Genomic DNA, 24,976 nt, shown 5'->3' with positions numbered 1-24,976 from the left:
AAAAAGAAATGGCTCTCATTTAAAATTGACAAGGGGAACGGGCAAACAACAGCCATTGTGTACAACTGGAAGGTATTGAATATTTTGTCTTTATGCATGCTCGATAATATGATCCAGGTAGGGAAATCCCAGGGAGGTGAATCAGTTCATCTGGACACAGCGTTTATTTAGAGAGAAGCGTTTCATCACTCATCTACGTGACCTGTTCAGTCTCAACTGACTGCAGGTATCCCCACCCTTATAAACAATACAGTGGCAAACAACCGAAACCAACGATCAGTTTCATATGCAAATTGCTATAGATTATACCCAGGGGAAGCTACACCTAGTCTGTATGGTTTACCTAAAACACATAGGATGTGCCGTTACGTACACAGGATGTGCCATTATGGCCTATTGTTAGTATGATTGGTGAGCTATAACGTCTCGAAGTCTCTGGCATCTATTCTTAACCCGTTGGTAGGCAGTAATGGACATCACATTCAGAACACGATGGTTTTTGTGGATAAGGTGAGGGACATCATTATGGAGGGGGATGAAACAATGGTCTCTTATGATGTTAAGTCTCTCTTCACGTGGGTTCCTGTTGATGAAGCAGTGGAGGCAGTCCGTACAACAACCCCACCCTCAACAATAGGACCACCCTTAACACTGACCAAGTGTGTCTGCTCCTGAAGCTGTGTCTTCAGTCCACCTACTTCACATACAGGGGGCAGTACTATAGGCAGAGGCATGGGTGTGCTATGGGTTCTCCAGTCTCACCTATAGTGGCCAACTTGTATATGGAGGAAGTGGAATAGAGGGCTCTGGTGTCCTATCTAGGGACACCACCTAGCCATCGGTTCAGATTTGTGGATGACACCTGGGTTAAAATTAAATCTCAGGATGTACCACATTTCACCGACCACATTAACTCTGTGGACAACCACATCAAGTTCACCAGGGAGCATGTGAAAACTGGCAGGTTAGCCTTCTTAGACTGAAATTGCAATTGTTTACCATAAACCAACACATACTGATCAGTACTTAAGGTCTGACTCTCATCATTCACTGGAGCACAAACCAGGAGTCATCAGGACGCTGTACCACCGAGCTGACAACGTCCCCACTGACACAGTGGCTGGGGGAGGGAAGAAATCCCAAATTAAACAGGCCCTGGTTGTCAAAGCCAGGAAGACGTCCAAACAGTGCACCAGCCAACTGAAGAGACGAGAAGGACAACAGCCGTCTAAGCGTAAACCAGTGGTGATTCTGTATGTGGTGGGAGTGTCGGAAGAGCTGAGACGCGTATTTTCCAAACGCCGCATCTCAGTTGCTTTCAAACCCCAAAACATGCTGCGCTAGAAATTGCTGCACCCCAAGGATTGGGTCCCCTGGCATGAACAGAGCAATATAGTGTACGCTGTTAAGTGCCAGAGGATTGCCGTGACTTGTACATTGGGGAAACCAAACAGACACTGGCCAAGAGGATGGCACAACACAGGAGAGCTAACACGTCAGGCCAGGACTCCACAGTCTACACCCATTTACTACAGGCCAGTGGCCACTCTTTCAAGGATGAGGGTGTACACATCCTTGATAGGGAGGAACACTGGTTTGAACGGCAAGTAAAAGAGGCCATCTATGTGAAGTGGGAACGACCATCCCTGAACCGAGGGGGGGTGGGGGCTAAGAGTACATCTGTCGCCATCTTACAATTGCTGTGATTGCAGCTATTCCCCAATCCTCTGTGAATAGTACACATGACCATTGAAACTCTAATTAATGTTCACGGCAATTTGCATATGAAACCGATCGTTGGTTTCGGTCGTTATGCCACTGTATTGGTTGTAAGGGTGGGGACACCTGCAGTCAGTTGAGACTGAAGATGTCACTTAGATGAGGGATGAAACGTTTCTCTCTCGATAAACGTTGTGTCCAGATGAACTGATTCAACTTTCTGGGTCTTAAATATTTTGTTAACAGACTATTGGGCTGTTTTACATTTTCAAATCACCTGCAGTTTAGCCCTATGGGGATTACTCAAGTAATGAGAAAATTAACATTCTGAGACGCTGTAAACATTCATTAAGATATTGGGCTCACGTACCCTCCTTTCGTCAATTCACCAAAACGAGGTGAACTTCTTCCCGAGGCCAGATATAGCTGCAAGAATAACAAAATGAAGATTGGGAACATGAGAAAACAATCCAATGCAAATAGTAAAATAAGCATTTCAGGTTTATCCAACATTTTAGATTCTGCATTGTGAACGTGTTACCAAAAGATAAGTAACTGACTGTAACCAGGGCCTGAAAATCACATGCAACAGCCATCATGCCAGTAAGTTTGTCAAATAAATGGTTACCTAAACACTTACCTAATGGTTACCTAAACACTTAAACACACATACAAAAACTTTATTCATTAATATTCTTATTATCATTATTATCCTAGTAACAGCAGATACATGATAATAATAATAACAATAGTAATAATAATAATAATAATAATACAATACATAAGTGTGTATGATTTCTTGACCATACCATCTCCCAGCTTTCCCGCCTGCTCTGCTGCCCCTCCTGTCAGGATCTTGCTGAGGACATTTTCCCCTTCAGCAGGGGCCGGTCCTGCTGCTGCTGCTGCTGCACTGCCTATACCTCCAGACTTACTACCAATAGCCACAGGGGCTGCCTTGGAGCCTGTCAGCAGGACACAAGGTAACGGTCACATTTGAAGGCAAAGCCACAGTAACTGGATCTGAGTTTCATAATATTTGTCATGAAGCATCAAACCACTATGAATTTAAGCCTCACCGATGCCTGTTACAGGAGGTGTTGCTATTTTGGCAGGCTGTGTCACTGCTGGGGCCGCTGCTGCAGGTTTCATACCAGCAACATTTACTGCAGGTGTAGCATCCATTTTTGCCTACATTTTTTTTTGAACAGAGACAAAGTTAGAAACGTGTATTGCTTTGCTAAATCTATTCTGATAATGAGTATTAATGTCAAGTTCTGTGATCCATATAAGCTTTCAAGCACAACTCTTTAGTGCCTCTCTTTATTGTGTTCACAAGGAACCCAAGAAGTGTAATACTGGACTGAATGGTGGCACAAAGCAAACCACCGATATTCTTCACTTTGTGCCCTTAACAGTAGTATTTTATGGGTTGTACTATCATCTATTATCACAGTCTTCACACGTAAGCACGTAAGGCATGAAGAATATTTAAGAAGCATATCTCTACTCAATAAGAAAAGACATCTTTATACAGAAAAAAAGAAAAACAGGTGTTAGGTGTAGTCTACTAACCGGTGTGGCTGCTGGTTGCCCTGCTGTAGGCCCTGCTGCAGGCTGCCGTCCTTGTGGTGTGGCCTGGCCAGGTTTGGACTGTTGCTGGACTGCCCCTGCACCAGTAGTGCTTGGTGTGACCTGTGATCCACTGGTGGTGGTGTGAGGGGGCTGGCCTTGCTGCAGTGGTTGTTGATTCTGTTGTGGACGCTGTTGCGGCGGGGCTCCGTCAACTGTCTCAGAGCCATGCTGTCTTCCAGACTGGGCCTGGCCTCCTGACCGCTGCTTCCCAGTTTGGCCCTGAGGCTGTTGCTGCTGCTGTTTAGGCCCTGTAGAAGGATCCTGTTTTCTTGAGGAGGTACGATCTCCAGGTGGCCTCTGGCTCCTTCCCCCTGTCCCATGGTGGTGGCCGGGGGCTGTGTCACGAGAGAAATCACCGGAATCCCGGTGGCTTCCCTGGGAAGAGCGGGACTCTTGACCGCCCCTCCTTTGTGTAGAGGAGGAAGTTCGGCCGTCAGAGCGGGCAGATGGGTCTTTCGGATGTGTCCTAGTGCGGGAGGACCTGGACTCTTCTGAGTGGCGGGAAGAGCTATGCCTCACAGAGCTGTTGCCATGGTGACGATGTTCCCGTGATGACGTGGATGAGGGGTGCCGTTGTTGGTTGTACTCATCCTGGGGCCAGTCTTCCTCTGGGGGCTCATCATAATCATGGTATGTGTGCTTCACATTGGTACGCCTGCCTGTAGATGAATGACCACCACCTCCATGGTGTCTTGAGCGTTCAGAACGGGCCTCACGAGGTTTCTCAAACCAATCGGTCTCCTCTTGGCCCAAGTGATAGGCTTTTTGAATTAAAAACAAATATCAGTCAATTGTTTTTTTGTAATATGAGGAGAGGAGTGGCATGCACACTGAAGCCAAGCAATACAACTGAAAAAAAATGTTCCAAGTCCAGAGCCATGCAAAGTCCAAAAGAAAAAAAAGAAAGGAAAGAAACGAGCACAAATAAAAGGTATGCATGCAAAAACGTACATATAAAAAACAGGCATATGTGGCATTATGCATTACGGAGCGCATCCAACTTATCAAAGATAGGACAAAAAAGTCATCATACTTGTTCCTACACTCAGCACTTGACATGCAATGACTTTTCAGCACACATTTAAGAAGCGAGGAGTAACCATCAGGTCGCTGTCAAAATTCAGCACCAGTTACCTTCACTGTCAGAAACAGCACAGTGCATGTCATCTACCAGGTAGGGGTCATCTGGTTTGTAGACGTGACTCCTGGGTAGGTCCTTCGTGTGGTGGTCCTGTACATCTGGCAGGGAATGACTGGAGCCATACTGGTTTCTCACATCATGGGAGTCAGCTATACCAGAGCCTCTACCCATCCCCACAGGCTTCCCCACAGGGCTAAGTGGACTCTCCTCTTCTGAGTTCTGACTACGCATGGGAGGTCTTCCACCACGGCTGCTTCTCTGGGTTCTTTCCATGGCATCTCTTTCGTAAGACTTACTCCTGTGGCCAGCTGCATCTCGGGAGGAGATCTTATCCATTCCATAGCCAGTAGACCTGGACCTCCCAGAGCCGTACATGCGGTCTTCCTCCTCAAGACCCTCGCGACTGGTGCCGTAATACTTCTGCTGGTCATAAATGTTGTTTTTCAGCCCATATGCCATGTCATCGTGAAGCTTCTTGGTTCTGGAAACAACTGTACAGCTGCCACCTGTTGATGTTGTCATGGTGTATGAAGCAAGATCAGACTCCACATCCCGTGCTTCTTCAATAGGGGAGAACTTAGATATCTTCTGCTCCATTCCCTGTTTCCTATGCTTACTACGTTTGGAAGAGACTACAGCAGGGGCCAGATTCTTGGATGTGATTTTCTGACCACTGGAGCCACTGCGTGTTGTGGAGTGTTTATAGTCATCATAATAATATGAAGATCCTCCACTTGCTGTGGTGCCGGTGCGGCTGTCCACACCACTCTGGTAGCCTACCGTGCTTGATGATCTGCCATAAGAATCCACTGGTTCATCTTCAGGTCGTCCATAGGCACTACCACGTCCAGGACCATTTTCACTGCCATAACGCCCTCCAATGGGATGACCAAGAGCATCAGTGGGTTGATTTGTATTCTCTTTTGTCAACTCACTAATGTCATCGATCATGACATAGTTCCTTGGGATGTTCTGCTCTAGATTGGAGGTGTAGAGGCCATCTGCAGCATAGGCAGAAGTGGGGCTGTCCACAGAATGACTCAAGGCAGGCTCAGGGGGGCGATACTGCCCATAGGCATTGTTATAGACTGAGCCATAGCTGGTATCAGGAGCTGATGTGGCCACTGACACTGCAGGGTTACTGATGACTTCATAGTTGGTGGGCAGTTTCTGTTCAAGGTCAGCCAGGGAGGTCTGCCTTGGCCTTTGGTGAACTGTTAGGATCTCTGCCTGGGGCTGGAAGGAGAGGACTGGCTGGTAGGAGCTATGGCTGGGGTAAGGCAGGCTCTGACCTGGCATGGGTGCGCCAGGAGGCTGGAAGCCCTGGTGACCATGTTGCTGCATGCCAAGGTCTGTCTGATACAATGGCTGGCCATACATGTGTGAAGAGAAGGTTCCCTGGGTCTGATAGCCTGGGCCTGGTGGAGGATGGGGCTGGAATGTTCCTGGCTGGGGTGCAGAGGAGGAAGAGTATTGAGGAGGTTGGAAACCTATCTGTTGGTAAGCAGGGCCTGGCTGCTGTGTTGATGGTTGGCTTTGAGGGTATGGATAGGACATGTAAGAAGAAGTTGAGGGATATTGGGAAGTTGCACTGAGGTCACTGGTAAACTGACTCAGTGGAGCAGTGCTGGGCCTTGACAGTAACCCATTAGGATCAAAAGTTCCTGTTGCAGCTGCCATCCTAAGATTGTTAAGCTCACTGTCTGACATGTAATCCCGGGCATCACCCATACAACGCAGATAAGCCAGCTCTCTCTTCTCTCTCTCCTTAACCATTGTCTCCTTACGTTGGGTGATGCCGAGCTCCAAGTAACGTAATTTAGCGTCAATCTCCTTTTCCTCCTCCTCCAGCTCAGCCTGCTGCTTGCGAAGTTTGGATGACTCCTGTTCCACAGCCTTCAACTCATTCAGTAGGCCTGCCTTGGTGGTGCCCTGGGAGGTCCTCGGTAGGACCCTCTGGGACATACCAGGGGAAGTGTACATTTGAGCAGGAGTAACGATGGGGAGGGGAGTCTCCTCTGGAGGGGGGCTGGGGAGAGTTCTCTTTACCTTTCTCATCAGAGTGTTCTGCTGCTGCTGCAGGGAAGCCATCTGTTCAGAAAGCCAGAGAAACATCATGAGCAAACGTTAACCTGTAAACACAACACTTTTATGTAAAGTAGACTCATTACTGTACACTGGATACTTGCATAGAGTTCGCAAATTTCTACTCTTCTCTAAACAAGGCTAAGGACTATTCAGCCTGACGTGCTGTTAGGGTACTGCATAATAACTGACTTTTATGAATAAGAAGCTTTATAGTCCTCACTAATTCAATTAATGCAGACTGAGTTCATATCATAATGCTTTTCTTAAAAAAATGCATAACTTTATATTCATATTTCACTTCATATTTTCTCTATTAATCCTCATTTAATTGCAGCTGCAGATAGCACAGACAAAACAGAGCTTAATATGCATCTAATTACAGTGCATGCTCATTTTGTAAAATGTTTCAGCATAGTTTTGGGGTAGAGTTTGTACAGTCCATTAGATTTGGGAAATATCTTCTGTATAAGGTCATGATATTATAATTACTGCCGACGAGATTTTGGTGCAATATGTCAATGAACGTCATTGTTGAGACTAAAATGCTGAAATATTTACACCAATAGTAAAGCGATCATTTGACTTTCTGCAAAGGAGCATAAGTGTGACTATTTTCAGTTCAGCAGATTAACACTAGCGTGGTGGTGACAAAGCCTATTTCTGAGCTACTTTCAGGAAGTCATTAATCTGTAAAATTGTCTTTGGGTTTTTCCAAACAAATATTCAGAAACTCACAGATGTAGTCAAATTATTGCTCGTTTTTAACATCTCTCAAAATGATCTCATAGAGACGTTATATAAGAGCAATATGTACTCAAGAGTAGTCGAAAACAGATTTAGGCTAGTCTGTTACTTACAAGTTAGCTGTTGTGTGTCGAGCCGCGGTGAATCTAATGAGTATCCGCAAGAGAGCCATGTTTCCAGCACTGATAGAGGAGCTACTTAAAAGCTAGAAATGTCTCTAATCCTCATATGATTTCTATGTGTTTGTTCCTCAGACTGATTTTGCACTGAGTGCAAAGGAATATAAATTTACTTTGACCAGCTGCTAACAAGCAGGAGGACAGCAGGGCACTGCCAGGATGCTTCCACATTGTGTGTGTCCCCCTGGCATCTCTTAAGGGTTTGCCAGATATAGAGGGGAGAGCAAAACAGATAGACGGATAAAGAGAGAGAGAGAGAAAGCGAGAGAGAGAAAGCGAGAGAGAGAAAGCGAGAGAGAGAGAGAGAGAGAGAGAGAGAGAGAGAGAGAGAGAGAGAGAGAGAGAGAATCACAAAGATGCAGAAAGACAGATAGGGGAGAGTAAAAATGCAGATAAAAGAGAAGAAAACACAGGAGGAAAAAATAGAAAAATAATACAGAAATGCTTTCCTGGCATTACCAGCTGCTCTCCTGAGAACATTCTGTCACTTTCTCTGATGCCAAGCGCCTATGTGACGCTTCTATGTTCATTCACACGATTCTTCGACTGGATCCTATCCTATCCTTGACGCTCCGTTCTCTTTTCTACATTTTTTTCCCCGATCAAACTAAAAGCCTCTGAAGAGTAGAGTCTAACAATGGCTCATTAAAATTTGTTAATTTTTAATCTACAATCATTTAAAAATGTTAAATACCTGGCTAAGTTGCCCTTCGAAATATGGAATAACATTATTGAAGTACATTAGTGTCATTTATTTAAGTTCTAACATTTATATTTGTCATAATGTATTACGATGTTCTATTGTGTAGGGTATAATACTTCATTACTTTTAAGTGATAATAAGCCACAAATGTTCACCACATGCCAAGTTATTTCGCCTGTGTACGGTGAATGCATGATGCAATCATCTTAATAACTAACTCCTTGGTTAAAGTCCGACCAAAAATTGAAATCTCCTCACTTTTGGTGTAAATAAAATAAATGAAAGTGATTGTGACTATTTCTCGGTTTTTTTTTTTTTTAGCTCTATGCTGAAATGGCATCTAGACCTCACACTGCTGAATGGGCATTCCCATGATGTTGTGACAACTGACAGAGCTGCTTGGAGATGCTCAGTCAACTTCCCTGGGATGTTACAAGGTAATACATAGTACACTTTTTATTATCCAAACCTTATTATCTGGCACTTATGGCGAACTGTATTTTCTATGTTGACATTAATCAGTAATATTAAAAGTCAAAAATCCATATATTCAAAAAACCCACTTGTGCAGTACCAGCCAGGGATACCCCCAGGTTTCAGCAGCAGCTGTGAACCGAAGCCATTCTGGTTATTGCGCCAATTGATGAGCGGGGCTGGCTAGAACTAGCTAGTGTTAGCTACACATTGTGGCTAGTTGCTGCAATAGCCATTAATATTAGCCTTGCTAAACAAAAATATAAACCCCGACCATGGTCTTTGAGCTGGACCTTTAGATGTGTGAAGGTTGCTGAGGAAGCTGATGAGGATTGTTGGTATGCTTCCAGACTTCAAAATCAGGGAAGCCACTTTATAAAAACAAGTGGGAGCTTCAAATCAGCACCGGAAACTCTTATGTGACACGCTTTCCTAGAAAAAAACCTCACCCATTCCCCTCTGGCACCAGCTGGGACTCCTCACTAGTGCACCTATCTACAGAACATCTGAACTCACCGCGGCTAGCTGAAGTTGATGTGGTATACACGTATATGGTTGTGTTGTGGGATAGAATACTGACTGCTCTGAGAAGGCAGACCCTGGGGGAAAAAACTATCCTCGAAATAAAATTTGGTGATTGGCTATAATTCATCTACATAGATGGACAACCAAAATCAACGTCTACCTGTAGAAGCTGAGATAGGTGGTGCCCTTATGAGAACAAAAAAAGAAAATGCAAATGTCGTGTTTTTTCCCTCCAAAGACAAAAGACATACCATATACAGAGCAGATTTTAGTTGTTATAACAAAAATATGAATTTTAATTTGGTAATTTAATTATGATAATTTTTTGGGTTTTCATATAACATGGAAGTAATTTTGTGAAGCCTTCTCGATTTGTTTGACAGAAGTAAAACGTTATCGGGCAGAAGGAAGGCGGCAAAAATACACAATGTTTCTTTCTCATACCTATGGGGTATGAGAAATGAGAGTTGTCTCAATGCACAAAAGTCTGGTCACACATTTAATGAGACTGAATAATAAATTACCATTGGCTTAGCAATGAATGTTGCCTAAATCAATGTTCTATATGTGTAGTACCTATTTACTTTTCACTTTGATCAATGTACTGTAGCTCTACTTAAAGGAACATACTGTGAATGTTGTGAGGGTGCTACATTTCTGTAATTCTGCATGCTACCTCCTGTAAATGTATTTTCATTTTCCTTATATGGTCACAATCATGAAAAAATGTTGTGACATTGTAAATTGTTTTTAAGTTAATTCACTTTAAAATATGAAATAATGATAATATTTTACCTGACTGTTGGAGAGAGCTTGCTGATGGTATGGCGAGAACCTATTCTTGGCAGGGTCTTCTGATGTGGGGCTGAGGGGCTTGGGATCTGACATGGAGCGCTGCACACTCTTTATGGGCCTGGGGAGGGTCTGGTGACGCTGGGGGGATTCAGCAGTAAAGGCCTTCTGCTGGGGTGTGACATGTGCCTTGTTGAGTTTCTCTTGGGAGGCAAATGTTGTCTCTAGCATGCGGTGAGGAGACAGCGGGGATACTGGGGAGTATAGTACCTGTGGAGATTTGGGAGGCTGGCGAGACGGAGACTCATTTTGTTGTTGCTGCTGATAGCTAATTTCCAAGGGGTCTGGTTTCCTTCTCTCAAACTTAGCAACCCCTTGGAGTCGTGGAGAAGCTGGATCAGAGGAGTTAGTGCCCACCATATGTAGACTAGTAGAGTATGGACTGATGGTTGTAGGCACACTAAGCTGAGGGGCAACCACACCTTGAGACTGGGCCTCTGGATCTGTTTGGCAGGCCAGACTCTCTCCCTTCTGGGTCCTTTCAGGGGCAGCTATGTAATGTAAAAGGTCCACTTTTGAGGTCTCTGCCATGGTTATGTGAATTGCAGGTGAAACCCTTCCTAGCTGATCTGGCTCTGTTTGGCATGAGGAGTCATTGGTTGTTTGAATAGCAATACTTGAGGAAGACACTTTGCTTGAGCTGTCGGATTTAGTGTCAGAAGTAGGATCAGAGTGCTTAGATATGCGTGAGCGTCTGCGCCTCACTGGCTGCTGGTCCCATTCTCCTTGGTCCTCTTCATCTGTTTGAACACTGCAGTCTGCAATCCGCCTGGTCCTCCTACGTCTATTAATAAATCTGTCCTCTCCATCTTCATCATCTGTTTGCACACAGCTATCTGCAATCCTCTTCACTGAGTCCTCCTCTGAGCCATCCCTCAGCCGTGGCATGGAATTCTGTTTTTTCATTATCTTGGACTCGGCCTGGTCATCACTTCGCAAAGACATTTCCGAGGCAGAACTATGAATAGGCCTAGAAGACACCAGTGCTTGAACCACTTGCCCGTCCTGCCAGAACTGAACACTTTGTCCATCTTGTTGGATCACTCTTCCACTCTGGTCACATATAATGAAACTCTGAGGAGGCCCTCCTCCTACAACTACACCTTGTATTGCACCTTGTGCAGATGTTGCTGCTGCTGCTGCCGCTGCTGATGCTGCAGCTGCCTCTGCTGCTGCAGCTGCTGCTGCCTCCACTGCGGCTGTCTTCTGCCTCTTTTGCTCCTCCAGTTGCTGCTGAAGCTGCTGCTGCAGAGACTGAATCTGGTCAAGCTGCATCCTCTGCTGGGCCAGTTGCTCTCTCTGCATAATGAGCTGGGTCTCCCGCTCTGCCTGCTGCTGCTGTAAGACTTGCTGTTTTATTGACTGCAGCTCCTGAATCTCTCGCTGGACAAGCAGCTGTTCTTTCTCTCTGTGTCGCTGAAGCTCCATTCTGTCTCTTTCAAGCTCTTCCTGTAAGCGCAGCTGCCGCAACTTCTCCAACTCCACTCGCTCTCGTTCTAACTGTAGCATCTGCTCTTGTTGCTGACTTAGTCTCTCCTCTTCTTTTTCTTTCTGTGCATCCATGGGAGGAGAAGGTTTGGTACTAGGTGCTGCAATAGCAGTAGCTTGGGGTGTGGTTTGGGTCTGGGCCAGAGGCTGTACTAATACCTGAGACTGAGGGTGTGTCATGTGTTGAATTTGGAGCTGGGCTTGGGTCAAAGATAAAGGCTGAGTTTGAGTGGGCATTTGTTGTGTTTGTAATTGTGCCTGCATTTGAGCTTGCACCTGCTGTACAATTTGAGGTTGACCCTGATCTTGAGAGATTGATTTAACATTCTGTGTTGGTATTTGGGTTTGAGCTGTGTGTTGATCCGCAGGCTGAAGTTGCATTGTAGTAGCCTGTATACCAGGTGCTTGTATATTTTGTGCTCCCAAATGAGCAACAGGTTGGGTTGGTGGCAAGGTTGCAGCTGTATGTGCAGCGATGCTTGTTAAAGGCTTCCCAAGGTAGACTGGAGTTTCTTGGTTGGAGGTACTTGTAACAGGCACACTTCCTGGGGCAGGGGCTGAAGTAGGATACTGGTTAGAAGGAGGGTAAGAGTATGGTCCCTGTGTGGATAGAGGCATTCTGGGAGTCACTTGAGGCAACCTAGTAAGGCTTGCCAGTGGTACAGCAGTTACACTTGTAGGATAAGGTCTGTATATTCCTCTTGGTATGGGACGTAGGACAGAGGCAGGCTGAGTAGTAATTGGCAAGGTAGAGGCTATTGGAGTGTTAATTGTGGAGTATATCATGCCATCAGCTCCTCTCATAGCAGCAGGGTACAAGGCCCTTATACTTGCTTGTCTAGCATTTATTAGGTTAGTTAGGGTTTGCCCATGGGCTGTTGGTCTGCCATCAGGACCATAGAGTAGGTTGGCTCTTATAGATGCAAGGCTTTGCTGCAGATTGAGCCTACCCATTGGCCCTCCCCTTCCAGCCCCGTACTGCATAAGTTCAGGGTTTCCATATCGGCTCCCATACTGGTCCATTGAGTTAAGAGCTGCACACATCCGACTGATTTCCCTGGCAGTGGTTGCACTGTACTGTGCCAAATTAGAGTCTTGTTTACCTGTTAGGTCACGTGGATTGTAACCATAATCGGAATTTATATTTGACATAGAGCCATATCGACGTAGGGGTAATGGAGGGCCCACAACATCTCCTTGGTGACGCAAGTCAGTGTAGGAGCCATACTGTGCACCCATGCCAAGGTATCCACCCTCATAAGCCTGATTCATGCTGCTCAGATCAACTGCCAGACCTCGCTGGTCATTTCTTTGATGTTGCTGAGGATCTGCATCAGTCATGGAAGGCAAGTTAGTGTCAGACATAGAGGGTTGTATTGTTCCTGGTGGCAGTATTGGTGGTTGATAAGGTTTATGATCCTCTGTTACTCCTAACGTGGGCGGTGCTTGCTGTTGTTGCTGGTGGCAACTGTCATTGTAGTGTGGGGCAGGGGGAGGGCGGGCAACTTGGGAAGGTTCAGTGGTTGGATTATGTTCTGATGCCACTGTTGTGGGCTTCTGAGCAAAGGATCCCGAACAGCTACTAGCAAAGGGCAGTTTGTAAACAACATCACAACAAGCCTCTTGGTTCTCTGGTTTGAGCTGCCCAGTGAGATCCAGAATCTGGGGAGCGGGAGGTGGTTCTTCTTTTTTTACCAGCTGAGTCACTGTACCTGCTTGGGAGGAGCTGCTCTCATCCAGCTGTACCATCATGACATGGGGTTTACTTGTTGACAAATTAATTACTGTGGGCTTATTTTTCAACTCTAAGGCAACCCCACTATAGATCTCATGTGGGACATTAGAAGAAGGAGCTCCAGATGCTGACTGTGGGGGTAAGGGAGATATCCTTGGAATGGCACTAACACTCACGACAGGCTGAGAGCTGCTTGTCTGGCTTACAACAAGGTCTTTTTTCAACAGCAGTGGTTGGACCTGATTTGCTAAGTTGTAACGAGCAAAGGAGGATTGCTGCTGATGTTGCTGGAGCTGCTGTTCAAGGAGCTGTTGCTGCTGCAGGAGCTTCTGTTGCTGTAATTGTAGCTGTTGCTGTTGGATGCCCAAATCTTCCAAGCAGGCATCAATTTTGGGAATAGATGGGTCTGTAATTGGTGGCTTAGTCTGTGTTAGACACACTGCTGAGCCAACACCCTGTCCCAGATCTACACGATTCTGTAACGGATCTCCGTAGACTACTGGTTGCTTAGGTGGGGATATGAACATAGAAGCTGCAACTGTGACACTGACTGTGGTTGGAGTTGATACAGATATCTGTGGTTGCTCTTGTGCATTCAGGTTCATGATAAGTGGCTGCACTGCTGTGTGTCGACTGGATGGCTGCTCTGCTCCTAGTGAATATCTCCTTGTGTCAGAGGCCAGAGAGGTTAAATCCATACCCTGGTCTGTCATAATAATCGGGGCAGGCCTCACTGGGGCTCTTAGGTCAACCACATTACCACTTTGGCTTTGTCCTATCACCTTTGATGTTCCAGGAATGTTTGAGATTTTACATAGAGAAATGTTTTCCATAGACAATGATCCACGGCTATATGTGGTTGTGGTGGTCACTGTGCCCATACCAACATTTATTTTTTCAATACTTTGGACTGTCTGTGACGAATGTTTGGAGGATTTCTGTGATGGATGTAGTTGCGGGGATGTTGGGGAACTTGTTGAGGGAGGCTGGGAGCCATACAAGTGCTTACAACTGATCTGTGTTGGTGATGACAAAGGGGAAGTGGAGGAATTTACAGTAAGGGGTTTGGCAGCACTGGTTGTTTCTGAACCCAGCGTTATCACCATTACTGGTGATTCTTGGGAAGACTGTTGTCGTGCAAGGCGAGGTGAAACTGCTCTTTGAGACGCCTGAGTACCATGGGGCACCGCTGAAGATGCAGGGCTACCAGGCAGACACGGCAGCTGCCTACCTACTCCAGTGTGTCGCTGTGTTGCCAAAGGAGTGGGGCTTTGGGTAGGAGAAGTGGTGGGAGAGAGTGGGGGGCTGGAACCCTTGAAATATGAGAATACTTTGGAGGAAAGGGATGATGACTCAGGGTCAGATGGCGCAGCCTTAGTAGGCCCCTGGGAACCTGCTCTGCCAGCAGCAGAGCCTGCACTTCCCACCTGCCGAGCAGTTGTGATGGGTTGATGGCTTTGGGCTTTAGTTGTGGCAATCCCAACAACGCCTCCAATTTTGGCAGTCTGTGTAATCATCCTGTTTTGTGTTTCTTTTGATAAATGCTGTGCTGCAAGAATTCTTGGGTCACTTCCAGTTGCGGAGAAGGATACAGGTGCAGCAATCTGGGTGGGGCTGGAGCCAGGGGTTAAAACAGCCCCAGGTTCTAGATGTGGTTTACTGACTGACAGAGGGTCACCTTTCTGCTGAGTGTTTAGTGGTTGCCCTTTCCTGTGCATCAGCTCTGCTTTCCTCATCATCTCCTCATAGACCTCCTCTGCACTTTTTAATGTTTTATCAGGTGGTGAGGTTTTTGATATATTTTCAGTAGGAGAGTAATCAGATGTGAAGGTTGGGAGGTTATATTCACTCCCTGACTTGTAGAGCTTTCCACCAATCATCTCAAACCCCTCTGCTTCTGAGTCCATGGAGGGTGAATATTCAGAGCATGAGGATCTATGAAGCTCCTCCATCTCTGCTGCCTGTCTCAATTCCTCTGTTGGTGATGCATCTTCTATTGGAGAGAGATTACTGGGGGGAGTTTTGGATCTTTCCCTGCGTCTCTGTGCCCGCAGTTCCTCTTTGTCCCTCTTTGTTTTCCTAGCTGTGCTGCGAATCCTCTGCTGCTCCAGATCTCTCATCTGCTCCTGTTCTCGGAGAAGCTCCTCCTCCTCCCTCAGCTCATCTTCCTCAGATGAATCCTCGATAGTGGGCAGCAGGGGACCATGGGAACGATGTCGAGCTTTCCTTTGCTGCTTGGCCTCCTCAAGTCTTGCTCTGCGACTAGGGCTGCTGTCACTGTCATCCTCCATGGATGACACAGATGTAGGTGATGTTCCAGAGGTGTAGCTTGGGGTAGTGGCAGGTAGAGTGGATGAATATTCCCCTCTAGATCGCTCCTCAGGAGAACCAGTCAGACTCTCCATTTCTAGCTCTGGTTCTCTGAGGTCATGTTCTGTATTGAGCTCCATATCTCGGCTGAAACTATTGGTGTTGTTCAGTTCAATGGTCTTAAATCGTCGAAGTCCTCCTTGAGAGGCAACCATGCCTTCATCATCTTCATTTCCTTTATAAACACTATCTGACCCCTTGGTTTCCTCTTCAAAACTATTAGATTGTTGAGTGAGCCGTCGTCTCTCCTTTCCCAAATCACCACTGGTTTTATGTCCCCTTTTGGTTTTTTGGGTTCCATATTCCTCTGTCTCTTCTTCATCAGCACTCATCTCCATGATTTGCCTCCTCATGAATTCCTCATCTGTTAAATCTTTATGTGATTTCTTCTGCCTGAGTGGTAATGGTGAGAGACCGCTCTCACTGCTGTCCTCCACATAGTCATGACGCAGTTTACAGCTGAGGTCATCCTCTGACTCTTCCCTTGCTGCATCTTCATCAGAGTTATACTCCTGGTCCTGTCCAACAGACAGTGAGTGTGGTCTCTGCTGCTGGTCTGAGGCTGTCTTTGACTCAAGCAGGGGCCTCATGGAGCTCTCCAGCTTGGTGATCTCAGACGGACTTGAAGCACCTCTTTCACTGAGTTTGATTCCATCCTCCCGGATCTGGCCTGTGATTTCCCCCAAGGAGCCGGAGATCCCATCAGAGGAATAGCCTGTGTCACTTAGACTGTGCATGCTTGACTTGTTGGAATCCTGAGGAAAGAAAGGAAAAGAGAGGAAAAAGTCAGGCGCAAAAAACACTTAATTTTTTTCCTGTATTAACTTCTGGCAATATCTATTACAAGCCTCAGTGCACCCTTTATATCCCACTCATCAGCAGTGACACTTTTATGAACATTCATTTCAAAGATAACAGGGGTTTGAATAAAAGCACTGGACCTTAAACAGAAAAGTCTTCACAGTCTGTAATGCCATTCTAACAAGTCATTAGAAAATAATTGCAAAGACACTACTCTTATCAACACACCAAAAATATTAACACATACAGGTAAAATCAACCCAACTACATTGTCTTTTTGATCAAAATATTGCTTGCGAAAGTGTGAACTATACCTACTGTGTGCAGCAGCAGGCTCCAGAAGGGTTAGGTTTATGAAGTTAAAGAGCTCAGAAATATTTCCATGTCCGGACTTCATCAATAGTTCCCATAAAGCAACACAAATCCAATACACTGTTTTCAATGGGAAAGACACTAAATAAATATCGATTTTTTTCTTTTTAGTTTTCAAATAATAGCAAAAACCCAGAAGAATATAACAGTTTAGATAAACAAATTTGGTTTTGAAGAATTCAATTTAATTTAAGTACAAATGTAATTTAAGTACAAATTTAAGTACAAAGGAGATAAAACCTCCTGTCTACATTTTATCTATTTTGGGTTGAATTTGCCCGTCATATAATATACACATAGATGGCTAAATAAACTGACAAAATGTGAATACAACAGACAGCTGAATATACAAACATTTACAGACAAATGCCATTTAGTTACATGCTTGATAGCCATCTTTGATGCATTCTCCATCGCATTCTTCTAACAGTTGAAGAATAATGAGAATCCATGAACATGCTCAAAATATCTGAAATGACCTCGTCACAGATAGTCACATGGAATAAAAAACTTGCATTGGGTAAACGAAAATAAAATGGGTATAAAGGAACTGCAGGAGGTGGAAAGTAAAATGTAATGATATGCAATGATAACACAATGACAATGATGATGTTCTTGATGATAAATGGCTCTATGATAGAGCTTAAATTGTGATATTTCATGATATATTTATTACTACAGCAGATGATGATGTCAAAATATTGATAACTGAATCATAATGATTTTGTGGTGATTTTGACATTGAACTGGGATGATACCATCAGAATGAATGTGGTGGGGGGTAACTGAGCTGATAAATGCAAAGAAGAAAAAGAAGCTGGAGAAGAAGTAGGAGAAAAAGAAGAAAAAAGGAGACCAAGATAAAGAAGTAGGAGAAGAAAAAGAACAAGACAAATAAAAAGAAGGAGTAGGAGGGGGAGGACAATAGAAGAAATAAGAAGAAAAATGCGATAAAGGAGGCAAACACAAATATGTGATGACGATGATGATAATGATGACAATGATTACAATGAGTAGTGGTTTAAACTACTGGAATGGAACAATACATAATTCAAAATAAAGTGGTAAATCAAGATCAACAGGTGAAGGCGAAGAAGTTGCAGGTAGCTCACTTCATGGTGTCTCATCTTCTGTGAGTCTTCAGTCATCTTCACATCCTTTGATGAAGTGATACCCTCTGACACTGCCTTCTTTGATGAGGCCTTGACTTCTTCCTTTAGAGATTTAGAAGTGACTTTACTCTTCTCTTGACTTTGTTGCTGTTTCCGGGTCTGGCTGTTACCTGTGGGTTTAGGTTGGGTAGCTCCTGCTTTTACAGGGGCAGAAGAGGCTTTGGCAGAGCCAGGTGCTGCTTTACCAGGGGTGGATGAAGACTTGGCACTAGAGGTATGAGATGGCCCTTTACTCTGACCAGAAGTCTGGGAAGATCCCTTTGTATGAGTAGGCCCTTTGGGTTGGCTAGGGCCCTTTGCTTGGTTAACAGACTGAGTAGGGCTTTTACTATGAGCATGAGCATGAGCTTGACTCGGGCCTTTCACTTGAGGAGAGGGTCCCTTATTTTGAGAAGAGGGTGGGGTAGGGCCCTTGCTTTGAGGGGAAGGTTGGGAGGAACCTTTAAGGTGTGGAGAAGGCTGACTGGGACCTTTAGTTTGAGAAGAGGATTGGGTGGGGCCCTTGTTTTGAGAGGTAGGCCCAGCCTGTTTGACAGAAGAGAGATGGCCACTTACTTGGGCACCCGGTGGTTTCTGCTGCTGTTGGGGACCTGTGGGCCTGTGCCCTGCGAGTTGGCTGGTCTCTTTCTGTTGAGGTGGTTGTTGATTGGCGGGGGCAGGTGTCCGGGGGGATCCCGTTGGCTGTGTAACAGGGGCAGGAGCATCTCCTAAGTTTCCTGACAGAGCCCTCTGGGTCTGGCAGTTCAAGCATAGCCATTCTTTCTTCTGAAAACCAAGCAGAAGCACAAAAAAAAATAGTCAAAGGATCTGAAAATATATTAGTTTGAGAAAGTGCGTTGGTCTCTCATACTTAACTCTGTTATTAAAGGAAATACAAAATACGACTGTAAAAAATTTTGTGATTAAATATCATACATCATTAATGGTTGTGCTGCAAATAGACAAAGATTGATGTCCAATATAAATATAGTGTAGGATAGTGTAGTATAGTGTAGCTACTGTTCTGAAATTACATTAAATTAGATTAGATTATTAAGTTTGTGTTTCATAATGGGTCTTAGAAAGCCAAGGTCTGAGTCTAGTGAGTCTGAACAACTGAATATTTAAAAGCCTGTCCAAAAAAAGTCTTTCATCTCTAAGAGAAGACTTAATCATCCGGCAGTCTTAAGCACTTTGAAAGCAAGTACACACGGTGGAATAGTGCTGTGTGTGAATACAAATGAACACATCTGTTATTAGATTGTAGACACAGGGTCCGACTGCAACCAGACCATAGTGGAAGCCTCAGCGTCCCACTCATCAGCATGGGCAGGGTGAGAGCGTTTGTCCTTCACATTTCTATTCCCTGAACCCTATCCTTGAAGATAGTGACAGACCCAGACACCGCTAAAAATCTAGCGCAAAACCCCACCAAACACAGGATATTAACACAAACATTCAATTCCAGTTAAAGGCAGTGGATCAACGAGGACGCTCAGTGGCAGAAAAAGGTCTTATCACAGGTTATGAAAGCTGGACAGAGAGACTAAAACACCATGCCTGTGACATAACACTTGGTTTCTTTTTCTTCTTTTCTAGGGGGATTCCCCCCCCTTTTTTCTCCCCAATTGCACTTGGCCAATTACCCCTATCTTTACCCCATCCCGGTCGCTGCTCCACCCCCTCTACCGATCTGGGGGAGGGTTGCAGACTACCACATGCCTCCTCCGATACATGTGGAGTCACCAGCCGCTTCTTTTCACCTGACAGTGAGGAGTTTCACCAGGGGGATGTAGCGCATGGGAGGATCACGCTATTCCCCCCCAGTTCCCCCTCCCCCCTGAACAGGCGCCCCCGACCGACCAGTGGAGGCGCCAGTGCAGCGACCAGGACACACACCAACATCCAGCTTCCCACCGGCAGACACGGCCAATTGTGTCTGTAGAGGATTCCAGATCAAGCCGGAGGTAACACGGGGATTCGATCCGGCGATCCCCATGTTGGTAGGTAGTGGACTAGACCGCCATACTACCCGGATGCCCCCACACTTGGTTTCTATGCTAACATAGCCCGACAAATGGTGTTGCTGTGTCACAGACTCGTACAAAAAAAACAATGACCTCATAATCTCTTTTACAACTGATTAGCACCTGCCCAATACATCACCGCTTTCATTGCTGTCCTACCTCACACAAGGAAACACAGAGGACGGATGGATAAATAAAAACCATGCCGGTGTTAAATGACCCTCTCAAAGGACGTCTTCACCCACCGCAGCTCAAAAGTCCATTTAAGTGCCGTCCAAGTCATTTAAGTGCCCCGTTATTTTTTCAAACTCAAATTCAAATGTCTTTATTTCGAACATGCAAAACAAAAGACAAAATGACCAAGCATAAATAAAACACAAAAAAACCCAACAACAAATGATAAAAATAAAACCAGAAGAATTCAACAGGAATTCTCAATAGAGATTCCAACAAAAATTATATGTTCGAAAAGGAGCAGGAGGAAGTTACTACTTATCATTTCCTGCCCCCTTGCTAATGCTCAGTTAATAAACCTAAATAATAAACTTAGTTTTTATACACATCAGACTGTGTCATTCTCAATAACTATCTCACAACGACTCAATAAAAAAATAATAACAAAAGCAATAAAAACAATAGAACAAAAACAAAAAAAGAAAGAAATTATTTCCAAGAAACAACAATAACAGCATCCACCATGGGTGTCACGGTCAGGAGAGGAGCAAGACTTCCTCCTCATCCTTGAACCTCTTTAAAATATGTTTTGTACCTCTTTTTGAATTGATTTAAACTTGTGCTCTCACTGAGTTCTTCATCTACCATTCAACAAACTTACCCCACAGTCTGAAATACACATACTTCTGCGAGTGGTACGAATACATCCATCTATACATCCATTATCTGAACCGCTTATCCTGCTCTCAGGGTCACGGGGATGCTGGAGCCTATCCCAGCAGTCATTGGGCAGCAGTTGGGGAGACACCCTGGACAGGCCGCCACACACACACACCCATTCATACCTAGGGACAATGTAGTATGGCTGATTCACCTGACCTACATGTTTTTGGACTGTGGGAGGAAACCGGAGCCCCCGGAGGAAACCCACACAGACACAGGGAGAACATGCAAACGCCACACAGAGGATGACCCACCAAGGTTGGACTACCCCAGGGCTCGAACCCAGGACCTTCTTGCTGTGAGGTGACCGCGCAAACCACTGCGCCACCGTGCCGCCCGGTACGAACACAGTGTTTCTTAAAATTCAATTTTCCTCTTAAATTGTACCCCCTCTCTATCTGAGAATAATTGTTTTCAGCATATTCCGACAATCACACACAACTTTTGAACGAAACTAGGATTCTGACATTTTAAGGGAATTTTGACATGGAAGTAGGTAAATGCAAGACAGGTTTGTGACAGGTTGGTCTGACACACAGGAAAAAAAAAGGTCTGGGGGCATGCAGGTAGTGTAGCAGTCTATTCCATTGCCCGCCAACACGGGGATCGCCGGATCGAATCCCCGTGTTACCTCCGGCTTGGTTGGGCGTCCCTACAGACACAACTGGCTGTGTCTGCGGGTGGGAAGCCGGGTGTGGGTGTGTGTCTTGGTCGCTGCACTAGCACCTCCTCTGGGGCGCCTGTTTGGGGGGGGGGACCGGACTGGGGGGGAATAGTGTGATCCTGCCACGCGCTACATCCCCCTGGTGAAACTCCTTACTGTCAGGTGAAAAGAAGCGGCTGGTGACTCCACTTGTATGGGAGGAGGCATGTGGTAGTCTGCAGCCCTCCCCGGATCAGCAGAGTGGGTGGAGCAGTGACCAGGACAGCTCGGAAGAGTGGGGTAATTGGCCGGGTACGATTGGGGAGAAAAAGGGGGGGCGTCTGGTTCTGAGCGAGAGGTGAGAGGCAAACGAAGAGTGAGAATTGTTTAGTCACCAAGAGACATCCTGACAGCTTTATAGGTCGTCCTAATCTACAGACCAGTGCTTGACAGACAAGTCCCCAATAACACCACCATTTCTCTTCTCACACCAAAACCACGTAGCGGACTGATCAGAACGCATAGGGGCGCGTTGGAATACTTTTGCATGACAAATTGAAGGGATAGAGTGAGAAAGAGTGAGAGACACACAGCGAGACAGCAGAGAGAGAGAGAGAGAGAGAGAGAGAGAGAGAGAGAGAGAGAGAGAGAGAGAGAGAGAGAGAGAGAGAGAGAGAGAGAGAGAGAGAGAGAGAGAGAGAGAGAGAGAGAGAGAGAGAGAGAGAAACAGAAAAATCTGTTATTTGTGTTTTCTCCATCATTATACGAGGCCCGTGTGTCCTCAGGGTCCTGATCTAATTTCATAACGTCAGGTGGCAAAACATTCTGCAGAACCGCAGCAGAACACACTGTAACATAACACACTGTATCATAACACAGTATCATAACACACTGTAACATAACACACTATCATAACACACTGTAACATAACACACTGTAACATAACACTTGGACAGCAGATGCTTCAAAGAACACGTGTTTCTACCTGAACATACTGTTCACATGCAGGTGCAGAAGGTGGGCACACACACACACCCTTTGAAAGCACATTTGTGCATTGCAACTATGGCAGGCTGAGGCGGTCTGTGCAGAATTTCAACCAGGAAACACACCGCTGCTATAAGTCAGCACCTAATCCACACTCACTTGCTAGCAAGGTTACTTATCTCAGACCTCAACTTCCTTTTCAGAAACTCCCTTTCCCCCTTCTCCCGGGAGCTTATCAAGACATCCAACTCGGTTCAAACGCCGCTGTCAAGTATCCTCTTTGGGCAAAGCTAAGTTTCCATCCCAAGTGAATATGTCTGAGAGAAGTTTTTTTTTCTGAGCAGACAGCACATCTGAGGTCCAAAAGCTTTTCCTAGGCTTGATCTCAAGACTTTGCACTCGGGTGTCTGGGTGGCGTGGCGGTCTATTCCGTTGCCTACCAACACGGGGATCGCCAGATCGAGACTCCATGTTACCTCCGGCTTGGCTGGGCGTCCCCAGACACAGTTGGCCGTGTCTGCGGGTGGGAAGCTGGCTGTGGGTATGTGTCCTGGTCGCTGCGCTAGTGCCTCCTCTGGTCGGTCGGGGCGCCTGTTCAGTGGGGGGGGGGAATAGTGTGATCCTCCCATACGCTACATCCCCCTGGTGAAACTCGTCGGTGTCAGGTGAAAAGAAGCGGCTGGCGACTCCACATGTATCAGAGGAGACCTGTGGTAGTCTGCAGCCCTCCCCAGATTGACGGGGGGCTCAGGGTGGGGGGGGGCAGCGACCGGGACAGCTCGGAAGAGTGGGGGTAATTGGCCAAGTATAATTGGGGAGGACAAAGGGGAAATATGAAAGACTTTGTCCTCTTCTTGCCGTCTTGGCTTTCTTTGGAGTGGAGAAGTGGAAGTGGAGGAAGTTACTTCATGGGGCCTTGTTTCCTGGGAGAACAAAATCCATTAATTTTCCCGTAGACAACGTCATGTGACAGGCCGTCCATTTCTAACAGCGGGGTGGTCGTGAACCTCGCAAACTCGATGGTCGTTGAATCGTCAGTATGACAACCGCGCTGAAAGAAATTCCGGTTTCTTGAAAAAAGAAGTCAAAAGGACAAGCCTGAGTACATAATAGATAAATTAACTACGAGTCCCAGTGTGCATTGGGCTTTAGACACATCCAATCATGGAACTTAAAACTCTGCCGCCTGCATTGGCGAAGCTTTGTAGCTTGCGAAACTCTTCAGCTAAAATAACCCAGCAGTCATTTTCATCAGTTCGGCTGCCAGAAGTATGGTGACTTGTTTTATTCCTGACTGCTGCTGCCAGTCTGAAACACCCCGATGTGCATTTTACCAATTTCCTTTGACTCGTTTTATGAAGAAGCGGTAGATTCCCCACAGTGACCGCCACTGAGGCTCATGGGTACTGTAGTTTCTGACATACTGAACAGACTAAAAAAACGTGATTTCTCAGAAATGAAATCGAAACCTTTATAACCAAAGGCCACAAAACAACCCTGTGGTATCACTTAATCGTCCAGGAGACTCTTGTGTGTCTGTGTTGAGTATCGTCGCGGTAATCGTCAAAATCACAGTTTCCCGCGGGTGGTTTGAATGGGAAAAACTCTTCAGGGAACCAGCGGCTTGGCCCACTTCTCCAGCCTATTGGCCCCGCTTAGCTCGAGAAACTGCTCCGGCAGACTTTGCCGTCCCTCTTGGCAACGTTTCTTTCTTCTACTAATGGTTTCCTCTTTTTCAGCGATGTTGCTTCATTTCACTCCAGTTTACTTGTGCTGCGGCCCATATCTCCGTGCCCTTACAGCATCACGGCGCCTGTGCACCGGTGGCTGAACTGAATCCGGAGAAGTTCGTGTCTACCAGTCATCTGGAGTAGGCATCTCATTTATTACTGTTGCTAGATGAAAGGAGCTAAGTTACCCCCTTCCTACGCAGTGCTTCACTGTGTCGACATCGGGGAACCCCAGGCCCCCTTAAGCCCCTCTCTGGTTTGCCTATCACACGCACTGCAAAGGGTTTCATCAGCCAGGGCATCAATCAGATGTTTGTAGACCACAAGTCGAACTTGCTTGAGAGAGAGAGAGAGAGAGAGAGAGAGAGAGGGAGAGAGAGAGAGAGAGAGAGAGAGAGAGAGAGAGAGAGAGAGAGAGAGAGAGAGAGAGAGAGAGAGAGAGAGAGAGAGAGAGAGAGAGCTCCTGTACGTATGGCAATACTGGAGAGAGAAGTAGGGGAGGTGAAAAGGGAAAGGTGCCGTGGAAGAAGAGAGGAAGAGAGAGGTAGAGAAGAATGAGGAGAAATAATTAAAGTTAGAGATAGAACAAAAGAGAAAGATGGTTTAAAGGAATGCCTCACCTTTAATCCCAGTGACAGACAGACAGACAGACAGACAGACAGACAGACAGACAGACAGACAGACAGACAGACAGACAGACAGACAGACAGACAGA

General features: G+C 45.8%; 1 protein-coding gene across 1 annotated transcript in view; it reads right to left on the bottom strand.

Moving 5' to 3' along the window:
- Positions 1-2,104: 2,104 nt before the first annotated feature.
- bsnb (bassoon (presynaptic cytomatrix protein) b) overlaps positions 2,105-24,976 on the bottom strand; it is an 88,432-nt gene continuing 65,560 nt past the window's right edge. Inside the window, exons 5-13 of the mRNA XM_056274013.1 lie at positions 18,469-18,763; positions 17,939-18,438; positions 14,127-16,408; positions 10,004-14,072; positions 4,489-6,586; positions 3,295-4,115; positions 2,799-2,910; positions 2,529-2,684; positions 2,105-2,145 (exon numbers count right to left, since the gene is read on the bottom strand). Of these exons, the coding sequence (XP_056129988.1) occupies positions 2,105-2,145; positions 2,529-2,684; positions 2,799-2,910; positions 3,295-4,115; positions 4,489-6,586; positions 10,004-14,072; positions 14,127-16,408; positions 17,939-18,438; positions 18,469-18,763 (10,374 nt within the window). The remainder of the gene's footprint in view (positions 2,146-2,528; positions 2,685-2,798; positions 2,911-3,294; positions 4,116-4,488; positions 6,587-10,003; positions 14,073-14,126; positions 16,409-17,938; positions 18,439-18,468; positions 18,764-24,976) is intronic.

The sequence above is a fragment of the Lampris incognitus genome, chromosome 2 (assembly GCF_029633865.1).
Source record: "Lampris incognitus isolate fLamInc1 chromosome 2, fLamInc1.hap2, whole genome shotgun sequence".
Classification (NCBI taxonomy): Eukaryota; Metazoa; Chordata; class Actinopteri; order Lampriformes; family Lampridae; genus Lampris; species Lampris incognitus.
Note: the sequence above shows the minus strand (reverse complement) of the source record. Positions and strands in the feature narration are given on the sequence as shown.